At 30.9% G+C, this 20,228-nt stretch overlaps 1 protein-coding gene across 1 annotated transcript in view; it reads left to right on the top strand.

Moving 5' to 3' along the window:
• Positions 1-6,114, top strand: part of LOC110031480 (E3 ubiquitin-protein ligase At1g63170-like) — a gene marked incomplete at its 5' end in the record, with an annotated part of 25,092 nt that extends 18,978 nt beyond the window's left edge. Inside the window, one exon of the mRNA XM_020734691.1 lies at positions 5,437-6,114. Within this exon, the coding sequence (XP_020590350.1) occupies positions 5,437-5,673 (237 nt within the window). The remainder of the gene's footprint in view (positions 1-5,436) is intronic.
• Positions 6,115-20,228: the final 14,114 nt, after the last annotated feature.

Below are 20,228 nucleotides of genomic sequence, written 5' to 3'. Positions count from 1 at the left end.
CTCGCGTCTGCGACATTTGAAGCCGACAAAGTCGTCTCTGTTCGATTTCGCCGATTCACATTTCACGGAAGATGCGAAGGGGTTGTGGGTTCATCTTCCTCAGTCTCGAAGACGGGATGGGGTCGCGTGCTCGTCTTACTCCTTCGTCTTCTTCTCGACTCAGCTCGACAGCATCGAGTGTTTGGTCTCATCGGTTCTTGAGCGTCTTCAGCTTGTCATTCCTGCGCTCTGACCGACTTGGCAGGGCTTCTAATTGTTGTGATGGAGCTTCCTTCTTTTTCGGTTGAACCTGGCAAAGTTTTCTTTGCCCACGTGATGGGTAATCCTTATGTGGAGACGACGATTGTCTTCCCCTCGAGTTATAAGGAATATCGTGATGGTACATGTGACTGCTCATTTATTAAGAATGCAAGCAGGAAAAATAGAAAAGTAACACTTTTTTCTCGGAGTTAGAAATTTCAAGTGGAGACGGCGGTTGTCTTTCCCTTGAGTTATAAGGAATATCGTGATGGTACATGTGACTGCTCATTTATTAAGAATGCAAACAGGAAAAGTGAAAAAACAACACTTTTTTCTTGGAGTTAGAAATTTCAACCATGACTGATAAATTCAAGTTTGCTCTTTCAGTGGGGGCACCCACCTATGAAAGTTATCAAGAAAAGTTTTGATGATCTCAAATTAGCAGGAAAGTGGAAAGTGGGGCTCATGGAAAATGAGGCTCATGGATGAGAGACATGTATTGATTCAATTAACCCTGACTGAAGACTACACTCGGATTTTTCCAAAAATATCTCAGCATTGATGTTAAATCAATGAAGCTACTCAAATGGTCTCCTGATTTTGACCCCAATCATGAATCTCCTATTGTACCGGTATGGTTCAGTTTATCAGGTCTTAAGCTGCACTTTTCTCGTCATCAGGTTCTTTACTCTATTGGGGCCATACTTAGGAACCCTATGAGCTAGATCTACCGACTTCCAACATAACCAGACCTTTTGTGGCTAGAATACTTGTGGAAAGAGATATTGCTTTACCTGATATTACTGAAGTCTGGTTGAGCACAACTCATAATGGATATTGACAACAAATCGTCATGGAGCATAGACCACCTTACTGTTCTCATTGTAATTTGTTTGGGCATACACTTGATAAATGCCATAAATTTCATCCTAACTTGAAATCTAAAGATCAAGTGAATAAGGATGGATCTAATCTCACTACTCTAGACATATCTGTTCCATCTGGAGAGAAAGCTATCACAAGACAGGTTTTAGATATCGTTAAAGATCAATCGCCTGTCATCCCTGCTGAGAAGGTGCAAACCGATCCTCTACCCAACATCGCAGTTCCTGATGAAGAACATTATATTATATGTACAAATCCAAAAGTGTTTATACCACTCACTATTATTGAAGAATACTCATTCACATGCCAAGACACACGAGAGTACTTCTTTGATTCAAACAAAGATCAGCTGGTAGAACAAACAATTATTTCTAATGTTCAACATCCGACACATTTTAGACCAATCCACTGATCAGGCAAGCCAATCTTCGGATGAGGAATGGCAGGATTCCAGGAGGAAGAAGAAGACTGGAGGTCGACTCAAGCTTTGAAACTTATTGGATGATATTTTGATCATTACTGGCAATGACACTCATCTTATTAATTTATTAGCTGACTCATTTCCTAAAATTATAGATAGAGGAAAAGCAAAATTGTGTCACTCATTAGCTACCTGATACAACGTTTTTTTGACATTTTTTGTTTTTTTTCTTTAGGTCTATTGTAATTTTCTGTATTTTATCTGTTTTTTGAACCATTTGTATGTGGTAGTTATCGTAGGGGAATGGTGTCATGTATGGGCCCTTCCACACAATCTATATGTATCCTTATTTCCTTTTAATATATTAGTCTTTGGGCTTTCTAATATAATCTCTTGCGCGTTATATATATATATATATATATATATATATATATATATTGAATAGAAAAAAAAGATTGTATAAGGTAAAAAAATGAAAATCTTATGTTTAAATAATGTAAAATTAATAGTTAAGCCCTAGGCTAGACGTTGATGAAAGAGCCAATAAGAAATTTGTATATATGTAATAACATAAAAAATTAAATTAAATTTTAATATAAATGCCACGTTTATTTTAGACTTTCAATTTTAGAAGAGTCATCAATGTATATCAAATGATAAATTAAACATTGCAGTGAATACTCATGTTTTTATACTATGGTGATATTTTACTTCTTCTAGATCAACCGCATTTACTAATAGTATCAAAATTACTGCAAAATTCAAAGTTTTGAATTCTAGTGAATTTTTATTCATATTGTTGAAAGGATTTATGCACGGTATTATTTAAATTATCATTTGAATAATTTTAAGTATATTATCCGATATGCAAATGAGAATGAAATATATTCTTAGTAAATTGTAATTTTCATAGAATGTTTGTATGTGCATGAATACTATTATAGAGATCCCTTTATGGTACTAGTTGGGAACACCAAGGTACTTGTGCACTTGTGCGAAAAAAAAATATTAATATTGAAGTTCCTTAAGTGTCATAATTATTATATGGTGCTTCTATGGAGGTTGTACAGATATAGAATATTATTAATATGTTATTGATATAGTAAGATTCATTTAATAGTAATTCATATATTTTTTTATTGATTTATTAAAAACTTAACTTGCATGTATATTATTTTATTTTTCCTTACATTATTGTAGTTTATGAGTATGAGTATTCACTTGTTTGTTTAGTTCATTTTTATTTTAAACTAATTTTTCAGGTTAATTAAGTGATTAAAAATGATTAATAGAATGAATAATATTTATAGAAGACATGGACAACCAGTAACAAGGTAAATTTAAATATACTTTTTAATTTAAAATAATTAGTGATTTTTTTATTGTTAAATGGTAAATAAATATAGAAAATTTAATTCCTACCGTCCAACTTTCTGTTCCCGTATTGGTTAATTTTAAGCCCTAGGCTAGACGTTGATGAAAGAGCCAATAAGAAAAAATTAATAACAAAAAATAAAAAATTTAAAGTTAACTCAAATTAATAATTATATTCATTTAGTCATTGTGAAACACTCAGAATTATAGAAGAAGAGAGTCTGATAGAAAATTTATGGATTGTTAATGTTGACTTGCTTTATGAGAAATGACTTGAGGTCGGTTTATAAATTTCGAAGATGAAATTTTTTTAAGTGGGAAGATTGTATTGTTCCGTTTCCATTTACCCGGGAGAGGAATCAAAATGCCGAACTGATGGGGGAAAGGAACTATGAGTCAAGAAGCCAAAGAGGGGGACATGAAATGAGGGGATCAGAAGTTATGGAGATGACTTTGTCTATAAAACGATGCCACTGAGAAAATTTGCTAGTAGAATTGAGGGAAGTGACACCACTGTTGGGCACAAGAGGGGCATCGTCAAGCTAAGGAGGGGCGGGAGCTCTCGTGTCAAGGTCAGTGGAGCAAGAAAAGGAAGAAAGAAGAAACCTATAAAGAGGAGAAGGACTTTGCGGGAGGAGGCTTTGTCGAGCGGAGGTGTGATGCTAGGGTTTATACCTAACCAACAACGACAAATGACAACATCAATGTTGAGCAAAAGAGGCAAGACGAAGCGAACATATTGTACGAATGTCAAACCAGGCGACGTGAGGAAGGTGATGCCTGTGGGATAGCCGAAGCTTCGGCCACGTGTCAGCGTTTGATTGAGGAAGGTAAGGTAAGTTTTATAAATAGAATAAAAAAAGGATTATATAAGGTAAAATAATGAAAATCTTATACTTAAATAATGTAAAGTTAATAGTTAATTAAAGTAATATATATTATTAAATTTGTATATATTTAATAACATAATTAATAAAATTATATTTTAATATGAATGCCATGTTTATTTTAAGTTTTCAATTTTAGAAGAAAATATGTTAAGACAAATTAAATAACAAATTAAACATCGAGGTAAGTACTCATGTTCTTATACTATGGTGATATTTTATTTCTTTTATACCAAATGCATTTACCAGTACCATCAAAATTGCTGCAAACTTAGGAGTTATGAATTCTTTGAATTTTTGTTGATATTATAGGAATGATATGTGTGCATAACATTATTTAAAGTATCATTAAAATGATCTATAAGTATATTATTTGATACGTAAATGAGAATTAAATATGTTCTTAATAAATGGTGATTTTAATAGAATGTTTGTATGTGCATGACTGACTATGATTGAGTCACTCATTTATGGTACTAGTGGGTGAACACTAAGTTACTTGTGCACGTATATGAAAAAAGATATTGATATTGAAGTACCTTAAGTGATACAGTTTCTAGACAATGCTTTCATAACGGTTGTACTGATATAGAATGATACTAATATATTATTGATATACTAAGATTCATTGAATAATATCTCATATATTTATATTGATTTTTTGAAAGCTTAACTGACATTTATATTACTTTCTTTCCTCTTATATTATTATAGTTTAGGAGTACGAGTATTTACTGAATTCTTTAGTTTATTATTATTTTAAACTAATTTTTCAGGTTAATTAAGTGATTAAAAGATGAGTGATAGAAATGATAATGTTTATAGAAGACGTGGACAATTAGTAACGAGATAAATTTAAATATATCATTTTAATTTAATTTAATCAGTAGTACTTTCATTTGTTAAACGGTAAATGAATATAAAATAATTAGTTCTCACCGTATGACCGTCTCTTCCCGTCTTGGTTAATTTCAAGCATCGGAATAGTCGTGACATAGAGTGTGCTTAAATGCTTCTTACTTACAATTATACACGTACAACTGTGAAAGAACCTTTTTTTATGTTTGTTGGGAACTGGGAAGATGTTGTCAATTGAAACTATTTATTTTGCAGTCACATACAGATTTGAAACACGAGATATTCAGGTTTACTTGTTGAAAATTTATATTTGGAAGATTTACCTGCATACCGCTTAATTCTGATGTATTTACATATCTAACACGTAAACATTAATTTTTACGCATATTACGACTTACCTATGCATGAAAATACGTATTTCACTTTTTAAAATTTAAAAGATGGCATTTTTGATGTGATTTGAAAGATTTGGATAGTATAAATGTAAAAAAGCAATATTTAGGTGTTAGAAATGTAGATGCATGAGAATTGAGCGGTATGTGTGTAAATGTCCCTTCATATTTTATTCTTATCAATTATTTTTCTGCATCCTAAATTGTAAGAATTTGTACCCTTCTACTTTACGTTTTTCTTTTAATTTTCTTAAAGTTTATGCACTGACAAGTATTTTTAGGAGACATTACAAAGACAGTATTTTTAAGAAGCATTAAAGTTTATTCTCATCAATTATTTTTCTGCATCCAAAAATGGTTCTGTCGCATAATTTTGTAGGTCTGCTGCATCTGCTTGGCTAGATATGTGGAGAATGATGATCTCCGTGAGCTTCCATGCCAGCATTTCTTCCACACCATGTGCGTAGACAAGTGGCTCAAGATTAACGCATTGTGCCCCCTCTGCAAGCATGCTGTTGGTGATGCAGCTGGTCTTCCATCAATTTTAGGCTCCATCTTTCAAAACAGTAATCAGATGGTTGGGGACAGTGCAGATGCTGAACAAAATGCATTTTAGATTTTCATTTGACTGTCCATCTGCTCACACCTCACATCTCACACTAAAGAAATAAAATAAATAAAAAGAATAACTAATGCTTGCTTATGGATCATCATGTGCCATGAATGCATGTGCATGTTGTCTCTGGATATTAATTAATGCGCCTCTATTTGCATTGAACATGAATGCATGCATTGGTAGATCAATATTGATGTATTGATCCAATGGTATGCATGACCCTTTATGGATTTCAGTTGCCCATTTGTTTAATTTAATTTGTGATGAAAGCACAAGTTATGATTGAAGTTTTTTCTTGAAGATTGTTTTTGGTTTTACTTGAACAAGCATTGTTTCAGTGGCATGCAGAATCGGGCAAGAAGTTTGTTTTGATTTTTTGTTTCCGTTTTGTTGGTATATGTATTTAAATTTGTGAAGCATGTGAGACAGAACTATCCTTAACAAGTTGCTGCAATTGAAATATTAATACATATAAAGCTATAACTCTTTAGCAGCATGTTCCATCTCTGCATGTATATGCTTTATGATGGTTTTAGTGTTGAAAGTTGATTTACTTTGTCGCTTTGACTACTTGAGCTGATATTTTTTGTTTTCTTAGCAAGTCATTATTCTTTAGGAATATTTACATGCATGCCACTCAATTCCTATGTACTGACATTTCTAACATCAAAACTTTAGTATTTCCGTGCATGCCACCTTACCTATGCATAAGCGGTTTTATTTCACTTTTTAAAAGTTAAAATGATCATCTTGTTTATCTGATGTGAACGATTTTGTTGGTAATGTAAAAGCTTTTTTTGATTTTTTTCGTGCATATCATATATGCAAGTTCTTGAGCCCAAGATCTCTTGGTGGAAAGACGAAATCTTAACCACTAGGCCACGATGGTTTGTATTGTAAAAAATAAAGTTTAGGTGTTAGATGTCTAAATCCGTAGGAATCGAGTGGTATGTATGTAAACGGCCCCTATTTTTAAACATCTCATATTTTTCTTCAACTGAATTATATTGACTATATAATGGTATGAATACATTAAAAATATCTTATAAAAATTTCAAAAGAAAATAAAAAATATCACAATGTAGAAATAGATTGTAAGGTTTTATTTAGATCATCTTGATTGAAGCTTACTAAAAGTATGAGCGATGATAAATTTATTTTGATTTATGCTCCTATTTAAATAATATGAAATTTTTATTCATCAAACTGTTAATGCCCCAATTGAAATTATATACTTATTGTGACAATCATGGATGATTTTGCTAACAAATGAGAATATATAGAGGCATTTAAAGAATTTGCTAAGTTTTCTAGATTATATTAGCAGTAGTTGTTGAATTAATCATCATGGGCTCTCAGGGAGAATTTCAATTACTTTCTTCTGAAGAGAGATGGAACTTGGTGACTGAACTTTAACTTCCACCAAGAAGTTTGGAGAATCTTGATGGTTTCTCAATTTGAACAGGTCTTATGCTAGAATGTATAACAAGAGTAGTATGATGGAATGTTCAAATTTTACTTGATGCCAATGTTCAGGCAATGAAGACTCAATCTTAACTTCTTTATGAAAAGATATATCAAATTTAATTTAACCAAGATTCTAGCTAAGAGGATTGAAGAACTAGACATATGAGATGTTGCAACATCCATTAGTTGGTGTTTTTCAAAAATAGAAGTTAAAAGAGAATAAATTTAACTAGTTAAAGTGGTGTCAATGAAATCATTCAAATTAAATTTAAATTGGAGTGACAAAGGGCTCTATGGAGCAATCAAAATTAGGGTGCCACCTTAACATATGTATCAAGAGCTCATTAATATAATTTAATCACCATGAGAAAAATTTTTTTTGATGTAATTTATATTTGAAGAAAGTATTAGGACTACTTGCTAAAGATTGATGAGTCTAATAGAATAATCATCTAATATTTGTTAACTTGACAAGAACATAGAGGGAAAATAGCCTAATAAGCACAAAATATTCACATCATTAAAATGGTGGGTACGTTTGTCTTAAAAAATAAAGTTTATTTATCTTAAGGAATCTCTAAATTTTGTTGAAAGAAAAATTGAGATATATTTAGTTAGAAGTAAATGTCAAAAAACATTTGAACCATTTGCAACATTTGTAAAAGAGCATTTGGGTTGATGTGGAAGAAACGCAACCAATAAGTAGAAAAGGAGAGGGGCACCATATGAAGCAACAAAAGCCATATGGGCAAAAGATGGTGACTTTATTTGAGGATCAACCAAGGCCTTGGGTTTAATAATCATAATAGTTAAGGATCAAATAGGTTTTAATGAAATAGAAAATAAAAGAGATTTCATAATAGTGATTAAGTGGCTTTTGAAAATGATCATGAACATCAAGAGAAAGAGAAAAAAAAAACTATCACCAGTTATAAAGAAGAGGACGACACAATAAGGGTTGTCTTAGGAGTCAAATGACAAAGAGTGGGCAAGAGTTTGATGCATGAAGTGACATCATTTTTACTTTCCCTAACATCTGGTAAAACAATTATAACTTGAAAGTTAAGTATTTAGAAAATTGAATTTATGTGATCAATATTAATGAAACTCGAATAAATATGTAGTCTTCTTAGAGAAATAATAGATTGGCCAAATAAATCTCAATAAGAAATAACCCCTTCTATTTTTAAACTACCATTTGAAGTCAAAGTACATAAAATGGGGTTGTAGATGGTCTAATTATTATTTGATCATGGTTCAATGTTTATTGGATTATAATTTGAAGATAGGTGGATCATGTTTTGAGGATGATTTGAACAGTCATAGTTTGAAGTTCGTTTGATTATTACTCAATTATGGCTAAAAAATAATTTGATTGTAATTCAAAAAAGATTGGATTATGAAGAACTCTAACTATTTAAATAATATAGAAAAGCACTTATAAAATTACACATTTTTTTTTCTATAAAGTTTGAATTGAGATGTAAAATGGGTCATAGTCATGTGTATCATGAGCATCATAAGAAGTGTGATTTCATATATTATCAAATGAACTTTGTTCTAGTTCATTACAAAATATATAAATTATGTATTAAACTAAGAAACTTTTCTCCATTGGCATACATGAGTGTTGATTGGGCTAATTAAACAATTATTTCCTTATCTTTATGTACATAGAGATTGTTGTAAGCAATACTAATTGAATTTTTATCCAGCAAAATGATGTCAAGTTTATAGGTCTTTGGGTAGCACTAGAGTAGCTTGTTTATTAAGAAACTATGATCAATGTAGAAAAAATTTAAGAACTTGTGCTTTTAATTCAGCAAAATACTTCTCGTTTTAATTATCTAACTAGTTGGAGATTTCATCTATTGAAGTCACTTGCTGTTTTGATTCCATATTCTTAATTTAATTTATGAGTTGTTAATTTCTCCTAACATAAAAGCCTTGAAGGAGGACAATTGCTTTTTATAAATCATTTTATTTAAGTTAAAATTAATTGAAGTTTCTGAGTCTTAGTTAAAGTTTATTTTATTGAGTTTAATTTGATTGAAGTTTATTATGTTTTATAAAATTAGTTGAAATTTGATGAAGATTTACGTAAACTTGGGTCCAAGTTTTAAATTTTAATTTGTATTTTAAGGTCATAGAAGTCTAGGGTTTTGACCTGATAGTTAGAAATTGAATATCAAATTTAGGGTTTAGATTTGTGTTGGTCTTAGATTTGATTTTAAGACATGGGCAAGTTAAATTGGATATAAGATTTAAGTATAGATTTGAATTATATTTTAGTTTAACAAGTTTAATTTTAAATACGAAGTTGAGTTAGTTATGAGGTTGAGTTTCATTTGGAAGTTGGATTTGAGGAAATTAGAATTGGGGTAGCGTTTGGATTTAGATTTGAGCTTAGATTTGATTTTGGAATTGACTCTAGACTAGGGGATATGAAAAGGTAGGAGATTTCTAGATGGAGTTGAAGCCTTAACCTAAAATAACTCTAAAAATGAGGCTAAATAGGTGGAACAACCAAAATGTTTTGGAATAACGCCCCAGGTTAAGATGCTCGCGGCTTTCCATCATCTCAGATGCATTTGGATCCTTAGAATGTTAACATAATAAATAATAGGAGGTCTCCCTCATTGTCATAGCGAAGATTAAGATAAGCATTCCTACTATTTAGTAGTTTGGGGTACCTTCATCACTAAACATGGGTTACTTTTTCCTTGGTACCAACATAGTTTTATGTGGTAAGGCTGTTTGTTTTATAGGTCCTAGACCTTAATTCTATCTATTGAGTACTTAGCAAACTAACTTGGGCTTCTGGTGGACAAATCTATAGTGCGTGTGATTGGATTTTACTTATTTGTTGGCTAACCTAAGATTCATAGTTTAGATCTACCTAGGTAATGGTTGTGAAAAGTAGAGTTAGTGACTATTAATTATTTCTGTGCTTTAGTAATTTACTTGTGTTTTTTTTATTCTTAGTTTGATTGTCAAGGTGAAAATCAAGGTTCTTCTAAGTTTTGAGGTTTCAGTTTCACTGGGTTGTCAGTTGGTATGATAAACCAAGGTTTCTATCTAAGTTTAAGTTTGATTTTTTTTCGCAAGTTGACGTCTTTGCTTGTTTCTTTCTCCTAGTTTGTCCTCAAGTGTTTTGTTTTAATGTTTTTATTTGAGCCTTATGTATGAAAAAATTCTACTCAAACATTTTATGTTCATATTCTTCATTTTTAATGTTCATCCATATGCTTATAAATATATTTTCTTTCTATACAAAAAGGAATTTATAAAAGATTTTATTATGTGAAGAGTACACGCGATATAAACTCACTTACATATGAAACATATATACTCGAAATGGCCCAAGAATTATATAACCGAAGGCTAAGCTTATGAAATTGTATGTTCCTGGAATGGAACGTGTGTTAGAGCGACACATATGCCTACGACTATATAAATCATGCTTAAGTTAAGCTATTAAAGAGAGCCTTTCAAAACCTATGTAGGTTTGCTATTTAAATTAATGAGCTCAAGGGGGAGGATGGTTGTGATTAAATAATTCTTTTCTTAATGATTTCCTTAGGTTAGATTTATTTTAAATTTGTTTTTGTAATGTTTGAAATTTTTTAGTGAATATTCAGTTTATAAGATTGTAAATTTGAGTTTAGTTTATTATAATTTTAGGTTTATTTTGGTTTAAAAAGGTTTTAATAGGGCACTAAATTTGAAAAATTATGTTTTATTAGAAGTTTTAAACTTAAGGTTATCCTAATAATTTTAATGAAGATTTTAAGTAAAGGATTGTTAAAGTTTCAATCTTAAGAGATTATAGGTTAAGGTTTATTAAAAAGATTTAATGAAGATTAAAGTTAAGGTTGTTAAAAAGCTTTAATTTTGGAAAAATATTTTAATTTTGAGTTTATTAAAAGAATATTTCCATTTCTTTTAAGTTTTGAGGGTTTTAAACTTTTTATTGCAGATTTTAAGTTTCATATATTATAGTTTAAGTGAAAAAAAAAAGATTTCTATTTTGGTTTTTAAAAGGTTGATTAAGTTTTATTTTTTCAAAAAAAAAATAGTTTTAATTAATTCTTTCAAAGGTTTTATTAAAAAAAAAAGCAGATTTTAATTTTGAGTTTGAGAAATTTTCTTCAAATTTTATTTGGGATTATCTTAAAAAAGTTGTTTTAAAGGATTTTCTCTTGAGTATCAACCTTTACAAATTTTGAAATTTATTATTTTTAAGCACATTTGTTTATATAGGAAAATATGATTTATGTTTGTGATGCGGGTCACATTTGTGTTTATTATGGTTTTTAAAAGGTTGATTAAGTTTTATTTTTTCAAAAAAAAAAAGTTTTAATTAATTCTTTCAATGGTTTTATTCAAAAAAAAAATTAAGCAGATTTTAATTTTGATTTTGAGAAATTTTCTTCAAATTTTATTTGGGATTATCTTAAAAAAGTTGTTTTAAAGGATTTTCTCTTGAGTATCAACCTTTACAAATTTTGAAATTTATTATTTTTAAGCACATTTGTTTATATAGGAAAATATGATTTATGTTTGTGATGCGGGTCACATTTGTGTTTATTATTTTTGCAAATATTTTTTAATATTTCAAAATACACACGACATTAATAATAATAAATATGCAATGTAAACCCAACAAAAATAACTTTAGTGAAAATAATTTTATCTTTTAAATCCTTTAAGCTACCAAATCCCCTAATAATAACGCAAGTATATGTATCACTCAAGTAATAAAATGCTCTAATGGAGTCCGAGATATCAATCCCACAGAGAAGTTGGAAATGCTTATAGATAAATTCTTATAATTATAATGTAAATCACAACTTAAATTATAAAATTGAAGTACTAAATTTGAATCTAAAGTATTAGAGTAAATGCTAAATAAAATGCAGTTAAAAGAAATAAGTTAACTAAACTAAATGATAAACTTTCAAAAGTAAACTTATGAAAACAAAACGAAGTTTTTATGATGGAGAGTTCAAATTTATGAAAGCATCCTTCCTCTTTATAATGAGTATATGCATTGTGAAGAAATTAAAATCATTTGAAAATATATAAAATTGCCCGAACCTTCGCTCTCCTTCGCTGAAATCCATTCGAAGTTGGTTGCTCTCCGTCGCCGAAAGCAAAATGAACAATATGGATTTATGACTTGACATTTATGAAGGATGTACCTTTGTGCATGCTTTTCACTGGTGATATATTTGTAATGGACAAAACTGAATATATGGTATCTCATTTTAGTAGTGATCGATCTAGTGGCGGGGTTGTAACAATGGTTGATCAAGGCATTATGTTTCTAGGGAAGAGAAGCATAAAATCAAGTGTTGTTGAAATGATAATTTTTGTAGCATGAATGACCTCTTAAAATGTATAATTTTTGTAATTTTGATAAAGTTGAAGTTTGTTTTTGTTTCTGTTTCTTTGATGTGATCATAAATATTTGAGTTATATAAATGTAACTCAATTCTTTTGTATTTTCATGTCTTAACATTTCAACTTTAATTTTGTTGAGAAAATTACAAATTCTGCGTGACAGATTGTTCATTTAACTAAAAAAGACTGTAAATAAGTTGTTTACAAAATACACAAACCAAACAGTTAAACAGCTTATCCACAACAGGGGCAGAATAGTCATTTATCCAGAATCAGCTGTTTTCCAAACGCACAAACCAAACAGCCAGCCAGCTTATCTGGATCAGCTGATCATCAGCAGATTATCAAGATAAGCTGCTTATCAGCAGAAGCTGGATAAGTTGCAGCTGCCCCAAACAGACCCTAAATGCTAAATAAAATGCAGTTAAAAGAAATAAGTTAACCAAACTAAATGATAAACTTTCAAAAGTAAACTTACGAAAATAAAATGAAGTTTTTATGATGGAGAGTTCAAATTTATGAAAACATCCTTCCTCTTTATAATGAGTATATGAATTGTGAAGAAATTAAAATCATTTAAAAATATATAAAATTATTTTGTGTCAAATAGGAGCAATCATATTCTTTACCCTCTTCCAAGTGCATAAAGAAATTTGACTAATCCAGAAATTGTTCTCTAATTCTGTGGTTAGGCTGGAAGGATACCAGCTACCACTCCAGAGCTCCCACTACTCCTTCACCTGAGGGCTAACAATCTCACATTAGTTTCCAATCAACTGAACCAAATTGGAGATTTTAATCTGTCACCTTAAAATCTCTAATTCTGTATCCAACAAAGTATATTTTCATATTTATTTGCACTCAACTACATTGATGATATCCTCTCCCATGAAATCAAATGATCACTTTGTTGTAGAAATTATTGCTTTTTTGGAGCATATGTTTCTCAACGCATTTTAGCATTTCAATTGGTCAGATCGAAAAATAAATGAAGATCAAAGTTTGAATCATCACAATTATTTGACAATTAAAACCCTATAAAATAAAATCAATTCTTCACAAAATCAGATCTCAAAGTAGGGAGAAGGATAAATAAGACTAGTAATGAATTCATGAGAAGGAAATGCAACGCACGGATTTCAAATATAAAAACAAGTTTACAAAAACAAAGAAATAAAAGACACAACTTATCTCACAATCCTTCTCAAGCAAATCCCTAGAAGTTCTCTTCAAGTACTTTCCCTCTTTACAAGCACTCTCAATTCTCTCTTAGAAGAGTAATGAAGAAAAAAATTCTCACCTTCCCTCTTCTCTTAGAATCCTTGAAAAAAATCTTCAATCCCTTGACCTTCTCTCTCTCTCTCTCACGCCCCCCTTTTGATGCCTTAGACTTCACTCTCTTTTATTAGAGGCTGCTTCCCTCCAAAAAGAATTCAAAATTCCCTCCAAAATTCTATCTAAAAGTCAATTCTTTTGAATTCTAAAGGCAAGTCTATTGATCCATGAGACATATCCCTTCATAAAAAAACCTTCCAAAGTGTTTAGATGCATTGAGTCACTCCATGGTGCATTTAGCGCAAAATTTGTCTCGAATTTCCTTAATTAGCAAAAAGTCATCTTTGACAGCTCAAGCGCTGGTTCTGGCACTTCAGGCGCCAACTTGCTTAGGATCGTGCTTTTCTAATTTTTGGAGCTTTAATTGTCAAATCTGGCGCTTCAGGCGCCGACTCTCTATAAAATGACACTTCAGATGCCAGTTCTGGCACTTCAGGTGCTAGTTATGGCGCTTTAGGCGCCAGCACTCTGTAAAATGGCTCTTCAGGCGCCAGAATCTCAAAATTCGTTGTTTTGTCTCCAAATTTCATCCTTTTTGCTAATTTTGATCAAAATTCTTAAAATTACTGTGCTTGCAACAAAAACATGAAAATACCCTTCTTTAAAGTGCAATATCACCAAAAATAAGTATAAAATATATACTTAAAACAACACATTATTTTGGTGTATAAAAATCTTCCAAACTTAAATGTTACTTGTCCTTAAGTGAATCTTTTACTACATAAAAGCATATGACTTAGGATAGAGATTAACCTATAAACTTCTATACTTTAGTTTCATAAATAAAATAATAAAATTTAAGAAAACAATTTAATAACTTAGATTCAAACTCTAAGTCTAAGAGTACTTAGTAATCAAATCTAAGATTTCTGAATCTCCATTTATTTCAAGAAGAATTGCAATTTGTCATATAAAAAATACTTAGAATATTTATAGGAAAAAGAACTTCATGAAAACTTTATTAGTAATGGTGTTAATCCTCAAGCTTCTCCTCACACATTTTTTTCTTTTCTCCTTTTTTTTCTTTATATTTCCTTTTTCTTTTATGCTTTTCTTTTATAATCTTTTTAATCCCTTCTTTTCTTTTCTTTTCAAGTGAGGATTACTATACCGGGATAGCCTTTAATCATTTTAAACTTCACTATCCTCTTCTTAAAGTTAACACTCTTTACATTTCACTGTCCTCTTCTTAAAGTTAAAACTCTTTACCTATCTTCACTTTATAAATTCATATTAGTTTTATGATTTTTCATAAAGTCTCATTCTTTTCTTCTTACATGAAACTCTAAGATTCTTAATACTTCAAAAACACAATTTCTTTTACTTTAAATAGAAAAACATTGTCTTATCTTATTATACCAAATATCTTTAACTTTAGAATTGACCTTCATTATTAAAAACATTTACCTAAATTTACCATAATATTTACAAACATAAATATAGTCATTTAAAGTTATATCTTCATATCCCAGGTCATGTTAAATTAATTTTAAAAATATAGTTTATTGAGGACAAAAAAATTTAGTTTATTTCTTTTTAAAAGAAAATTTTCTTTCCCCCAAATTTTAATTTTTAAGTAATTAAAAATGTTCAATACAAAATTTTGTAGGTGAAAAAAAACAATAAATGTATAAAAATAAAAACTAACATGTGAAAATACTAAAAATGCAAAAAAAGTAAAAATCTACAGTTATTATTACAATTAGGTCCACAATTCAGCATTAAAATGAAAGTTCTTACTACAACAACTTCAAAAGAAAACACATAACAACACAATCAAAATAACAAACAAACATATTAAACTCCTAAAAATATCAATCTTCATCCCCTTCATCATCATCATCATCATCTTCTTATTCTTCTTCATCATGATCTGGAGTATAAGGAGTAAGGCTGGGGCAAGTTGGAAATTCCACATTGTACTCACCCCTAAGATATCTAACCATAGCCTCCTCATAAGTTATATCATACTGAACTATTCTCTGCTTATATGCATCATTATAAGCATTTCTTACTTCATCTCCTCCAATCCTATTTTGCATATTCACAATATCTATTTGCTGAATCATTAGTTGCTCCATAATATTTTCAAGTGAAGCAGAGCAAGAAGTAGATGGCCCTGCAACTGATGTTGAGAGTCTATCACCACCTCCACTACTGGACTCAACAAATGATTCAAATCTTTGAACGGTATGCTTCCCAATAGGATTTTATGGTTGTAGCTTTTCCTCATTTCTATGGGACTCTACTTCTGATTGTTCACATAAAGTGAAAATTAGGGCAGGGTAACCCAAAACACTAGCTGCAACACTATTAGATATACTCTGAGCATGATGATCTATAGGAGCACCAACATCTACTGCCTTCCATTTCTGAATGCAAAAGTTTAGCACAGCTCTATCCTTTGTTTCTTCGCTCAGATGATTTGTTGGCAATTATTTAGTAGAGATGAAGTAATGTCATACCTTTGACTGAAAAGTCATCATGGGAGCCGAGAAGTTAACTTTCTTATTTAATTTTTCATTCTCCTTTTCCATCAGTCAAAAAATCAATTACTTCATCCAATAATGAATCAGTCATCAGGAATGCAGCATATTCACAATAAAACACATTTCTTAGTCCATAAAAAGCAATGATCCTTTCTCTTGTAAACTCAACTTGCTTACCTCTAACAAGGACGTGATCATCAGTAGTGAACCGCAAGTTGGCATAAAACTCCCGGATCATAGGCACAATAGCTACTGCGCTGAAGTAGCAAAGAATCTCCCAAATCCTGACGACGATCAATCTCTTGATCTCGCCACTCAGGTTAGCAAATCCCCGTTCCTGGATCAATTTCCTTGATTCCATTTGAGTATTGTAACAGTGTTGGGCCTTGTAATTGACGAATCTCCTCATGTCAAAATCTCTCGTAGGCTTTCCTCTTTTTACTCGTGAAGCCATTGGAATTTCTATAAAAATTCAAGTAAAATCCAAATAAATTACAAGATAAAAAATTTAGTTCCACAATTAAGATTATTTGGTAAGAAACTTTTCACAAGCCATTGGAATTTCTATAAAAATTCAAGTAAAATCCAAATAAATTACAAGATAAAAAATTTAGTTCCACAATTAAGATTATTTGGTAAGAAACTTTTCACCATGGGTTTTCTTCAAGTTTCTTCTTAAAAAATTCTAAATTTTGGATCTCCCATATTGTAGGAAAAATTCATGATGAAAATATAAAATTTATATGTTAAAGTCAAGCTCTTACCAAGAAAAGATGAAATCTAAGATCTTTGACCTTTAAACACTTCTCAAATGTGCACAATGTGAAGCCCTAGGTCACGATTTAGAGGTAGGAGACAACCCAAACAGTAAAAATGGTGTTTTACTTAGCAATTAAGTGATTTTTTAGGTAATATGGGCGTTTTCAAGAATTTGGCGCCTCAAGGGACAATCTGGCGCCTCAAGCGCCAACGCCTAATTTTTTTAGATTTCATTTTCTGAGAAAATTTGTTGCGTACCGCTTTACATCAACCTCTAATTAACTCAAATAAATACTTATAATCATAATAAAACAATTTTCTAACACATAACTTTAACAAAAAACACAACTCACTTTTATATATAAAATTCGCGTTATTACAAACTAACAATTTTCAAGCCAACAAAATCTAATTCAGTGTTCAAAGCAAACCAAACATCCTAACACTGAATTCTAAACATTAAAATACTTAACAAGAAACATAAATCTAAATAGATTTCAACAATGAAAGTAAATGCAATCCAACATAACACAATAACATAAACAAGCAGTACAAAGTAAGCTTTCCGTGCTTAAAGTAAGTTCAAACATCTTCTTCGCACTCGTCCTCCTAGATATCTCCCATGGATTGGTAGTGCACATACAAGTTGTAGAAAGATCGATAAGGAAATTCATTTGAATCTTCCTCATTCTAAGCATGTTTCTTGAACATACGTACCAAACCATCTTCAATATGTCCAGTATGTTCAAAATGTTCCTTCAGTCTCCAATCTAGATGATCCAACATTTCAGAAATATTCCTAATTGCATACATAAGGTTTTGTGCCTCTTTCTCTGTCTTCTTGATCCTTTTCAAAAGTGTGTTTAAATTGAAGTAAGGCTGAATAGGTGATGAATTCTGTGACGCTTGATCCATCAATACATTCAAATCATTCTCATCTCTCATTCCAATGCAGTTGCAATAAACTTCTGGGTCCATAGGCTTCCAAGGAAGAAGCACTTTCTTCCAGCTTTCATAAGGCACTTGTGATTTACTGCACAGTAGGAAAATTATTGAAGGATGCCCCAGTCCATATATAGGCCCATTCATGATCCATTTACAATCAAACCCAAAACTAATTTTACAATTATTTGCACCAATATCAATAGGTTTTCCAATTTGAATACAGTAATTCAGAATAACACTCTCCTTAGTCACTATTGATTCTCATAGTGGGGATTAATATTGATGCAATAAAGAAATGTCATGCCTTAGATGCAGGATTCAATAATGATGAAGAAAAACTTACATTTCCATCATCTTTGGCCTCCTAATTTGCATATTCATCCTTAAGGTATCGATAGAGTTCGTTCATATTATCTCTTGTAGGGGTAAAATTTGCATAGTGTAAAATAGGAACACTTTCAATCACAAACATATCGTTTATCCTTGAATAAGTGAATTGCACAAACCTCCCTCACACATAGACAATTCCTTGGTTGATTCTATGAATATTTGCATCAAACTCTTTCACCATAAGGACAGCTATGGCCGCAGTAGTGTAGCAAAGCACTTCCCAGCGTCTCCGCACAATTATTTCTTCCACTCGAGTATTCGGTGTGTTGAATCCTCAATTCACAAATCCCTTTTCCTTGATTAGCCTCTTCTTCACAAGAACTCCCTCTTCTTCACAAGAACTCGGAACTCGATCATGTAACTTCTGCGCATCGAAATTGACAAACTTTCTCCGGTTAAAAATTCCAAATCTCACGGAATTTTTAGAGTGGGAAGCCATAGCATTTGAAAAGTAGTGACTCTTCTCTCATTTTCACCCCTAAAATATGTTTTGGAATCAGTTTTTGGGAGTTATAAGGAGAAGAACCCAACCAAAACCGCCAAAAACTTCCTTTTGAAAAGTTTCAAGTCATTTTCATCGCCAAGGCGCTTCAGGCGCCAGCTCTCTAGAAAATGGCACCTCAGGCGCCACAATCTGGTGCCTCAGGTAGTAGTTCCAAAATTTTCACCATTTCGATTTCAGTCCAATAAATTCCTAAATCTTCCATAAAATTAGATAAACAAAGATGTTTTTAAATACTTTCTCAATTTTAAGTTTCTCAAATACACGAAATCCATAAAAATATGAATATAAATTTTTATTCTGGGTGACCCAACGTTACAGTCTCTTTAAGAACTGATCTCTACCCATCATAATATGACTTCAGTCTGTGCCCATTCACTTTAAATATCCTTCCAGTCTTTGGATCTTCAATATTTAGAGCTCTATAGGGATAGACTTTTACAATTTTGAATGGTCATTTTCACCTAAACTTGAGTTTTCTAAGAAATAATTTCAATCTTGTATTGTATAATAAAACTTCATTTCCAGGCACAAATTCCTTCTTTATTATCTTTCGATCATGTCATTCTTTCATTATTTCTTATTAAATCCTAGCATTACCGTAAGATTCATTTCTAATTTCTTCAAACTCATTCAATTACAATAATCTTTTCAATTTCAATAATCTTTTCTCACCAACATTTTTCAAATTGAAATTTAAATTCAATTCTACTGGTAAGTGACAAGTCTTCCAAAAAATTAATCTATATGGGGGCATTCCTATAGGTGTTTTATAAATTATTTTGTAAGCCCATAATGCAGTATCTAATTTAGTAGACCAATCCATTTTATTAGAATTCACATTTTTTTTCCAAAATCCTTTTAATTTCATGATTAGATACTTCTGTTAAACCACTAGTCTGTGGATGATAAACAGTTGCAATTTTATGCATAATGTTATATTTTTCCACTAAACTTGTATTTATTGATTTTTCCACTAAACTTGTAATTATTGCATTCCTGAAATGCGATCCTCCATCGGTAATGATTATTCTCAGCATTTCATATCATGTAAAGATATTTTTGATTAAAAATGTTGAAACACTTTGAGTATCACATCGAGATAAAGTGATTGCTTCTATACCCTAAACCCTAAATATATACACATTTCCGAATGAAGGTATAAATGGTCCCATAAAATTCAATCCCCATGCATAAAAAATTTCAATTTCCAATTTAAAATTTAGAGGTCTTTCTTTTCTTTTTGAAATATTACCTACTCT

Source organism: Phalaenopsis equestris, unplaced genomic scaffold (genome assembly GCF_001263595.1).
Source record: "Phalaenopsis equestris unplaced genomic scaffold, ASM126359v1 Scaffold000831, whole genome shotgun sequence".
Classification (NCBI taxonomy): Eukaryota; Viridiplantae; Streptophyta; class Magnoliopsida; order Asparagales; family Orchidaceae; genus Phalaenopsis; species Phalaenopsis equestris.
The sequence above is the reverse complement of the archived record's forward strand: the minus strand, read 5'-3'. Positions and strand labels throughout refer to the sequence as shown.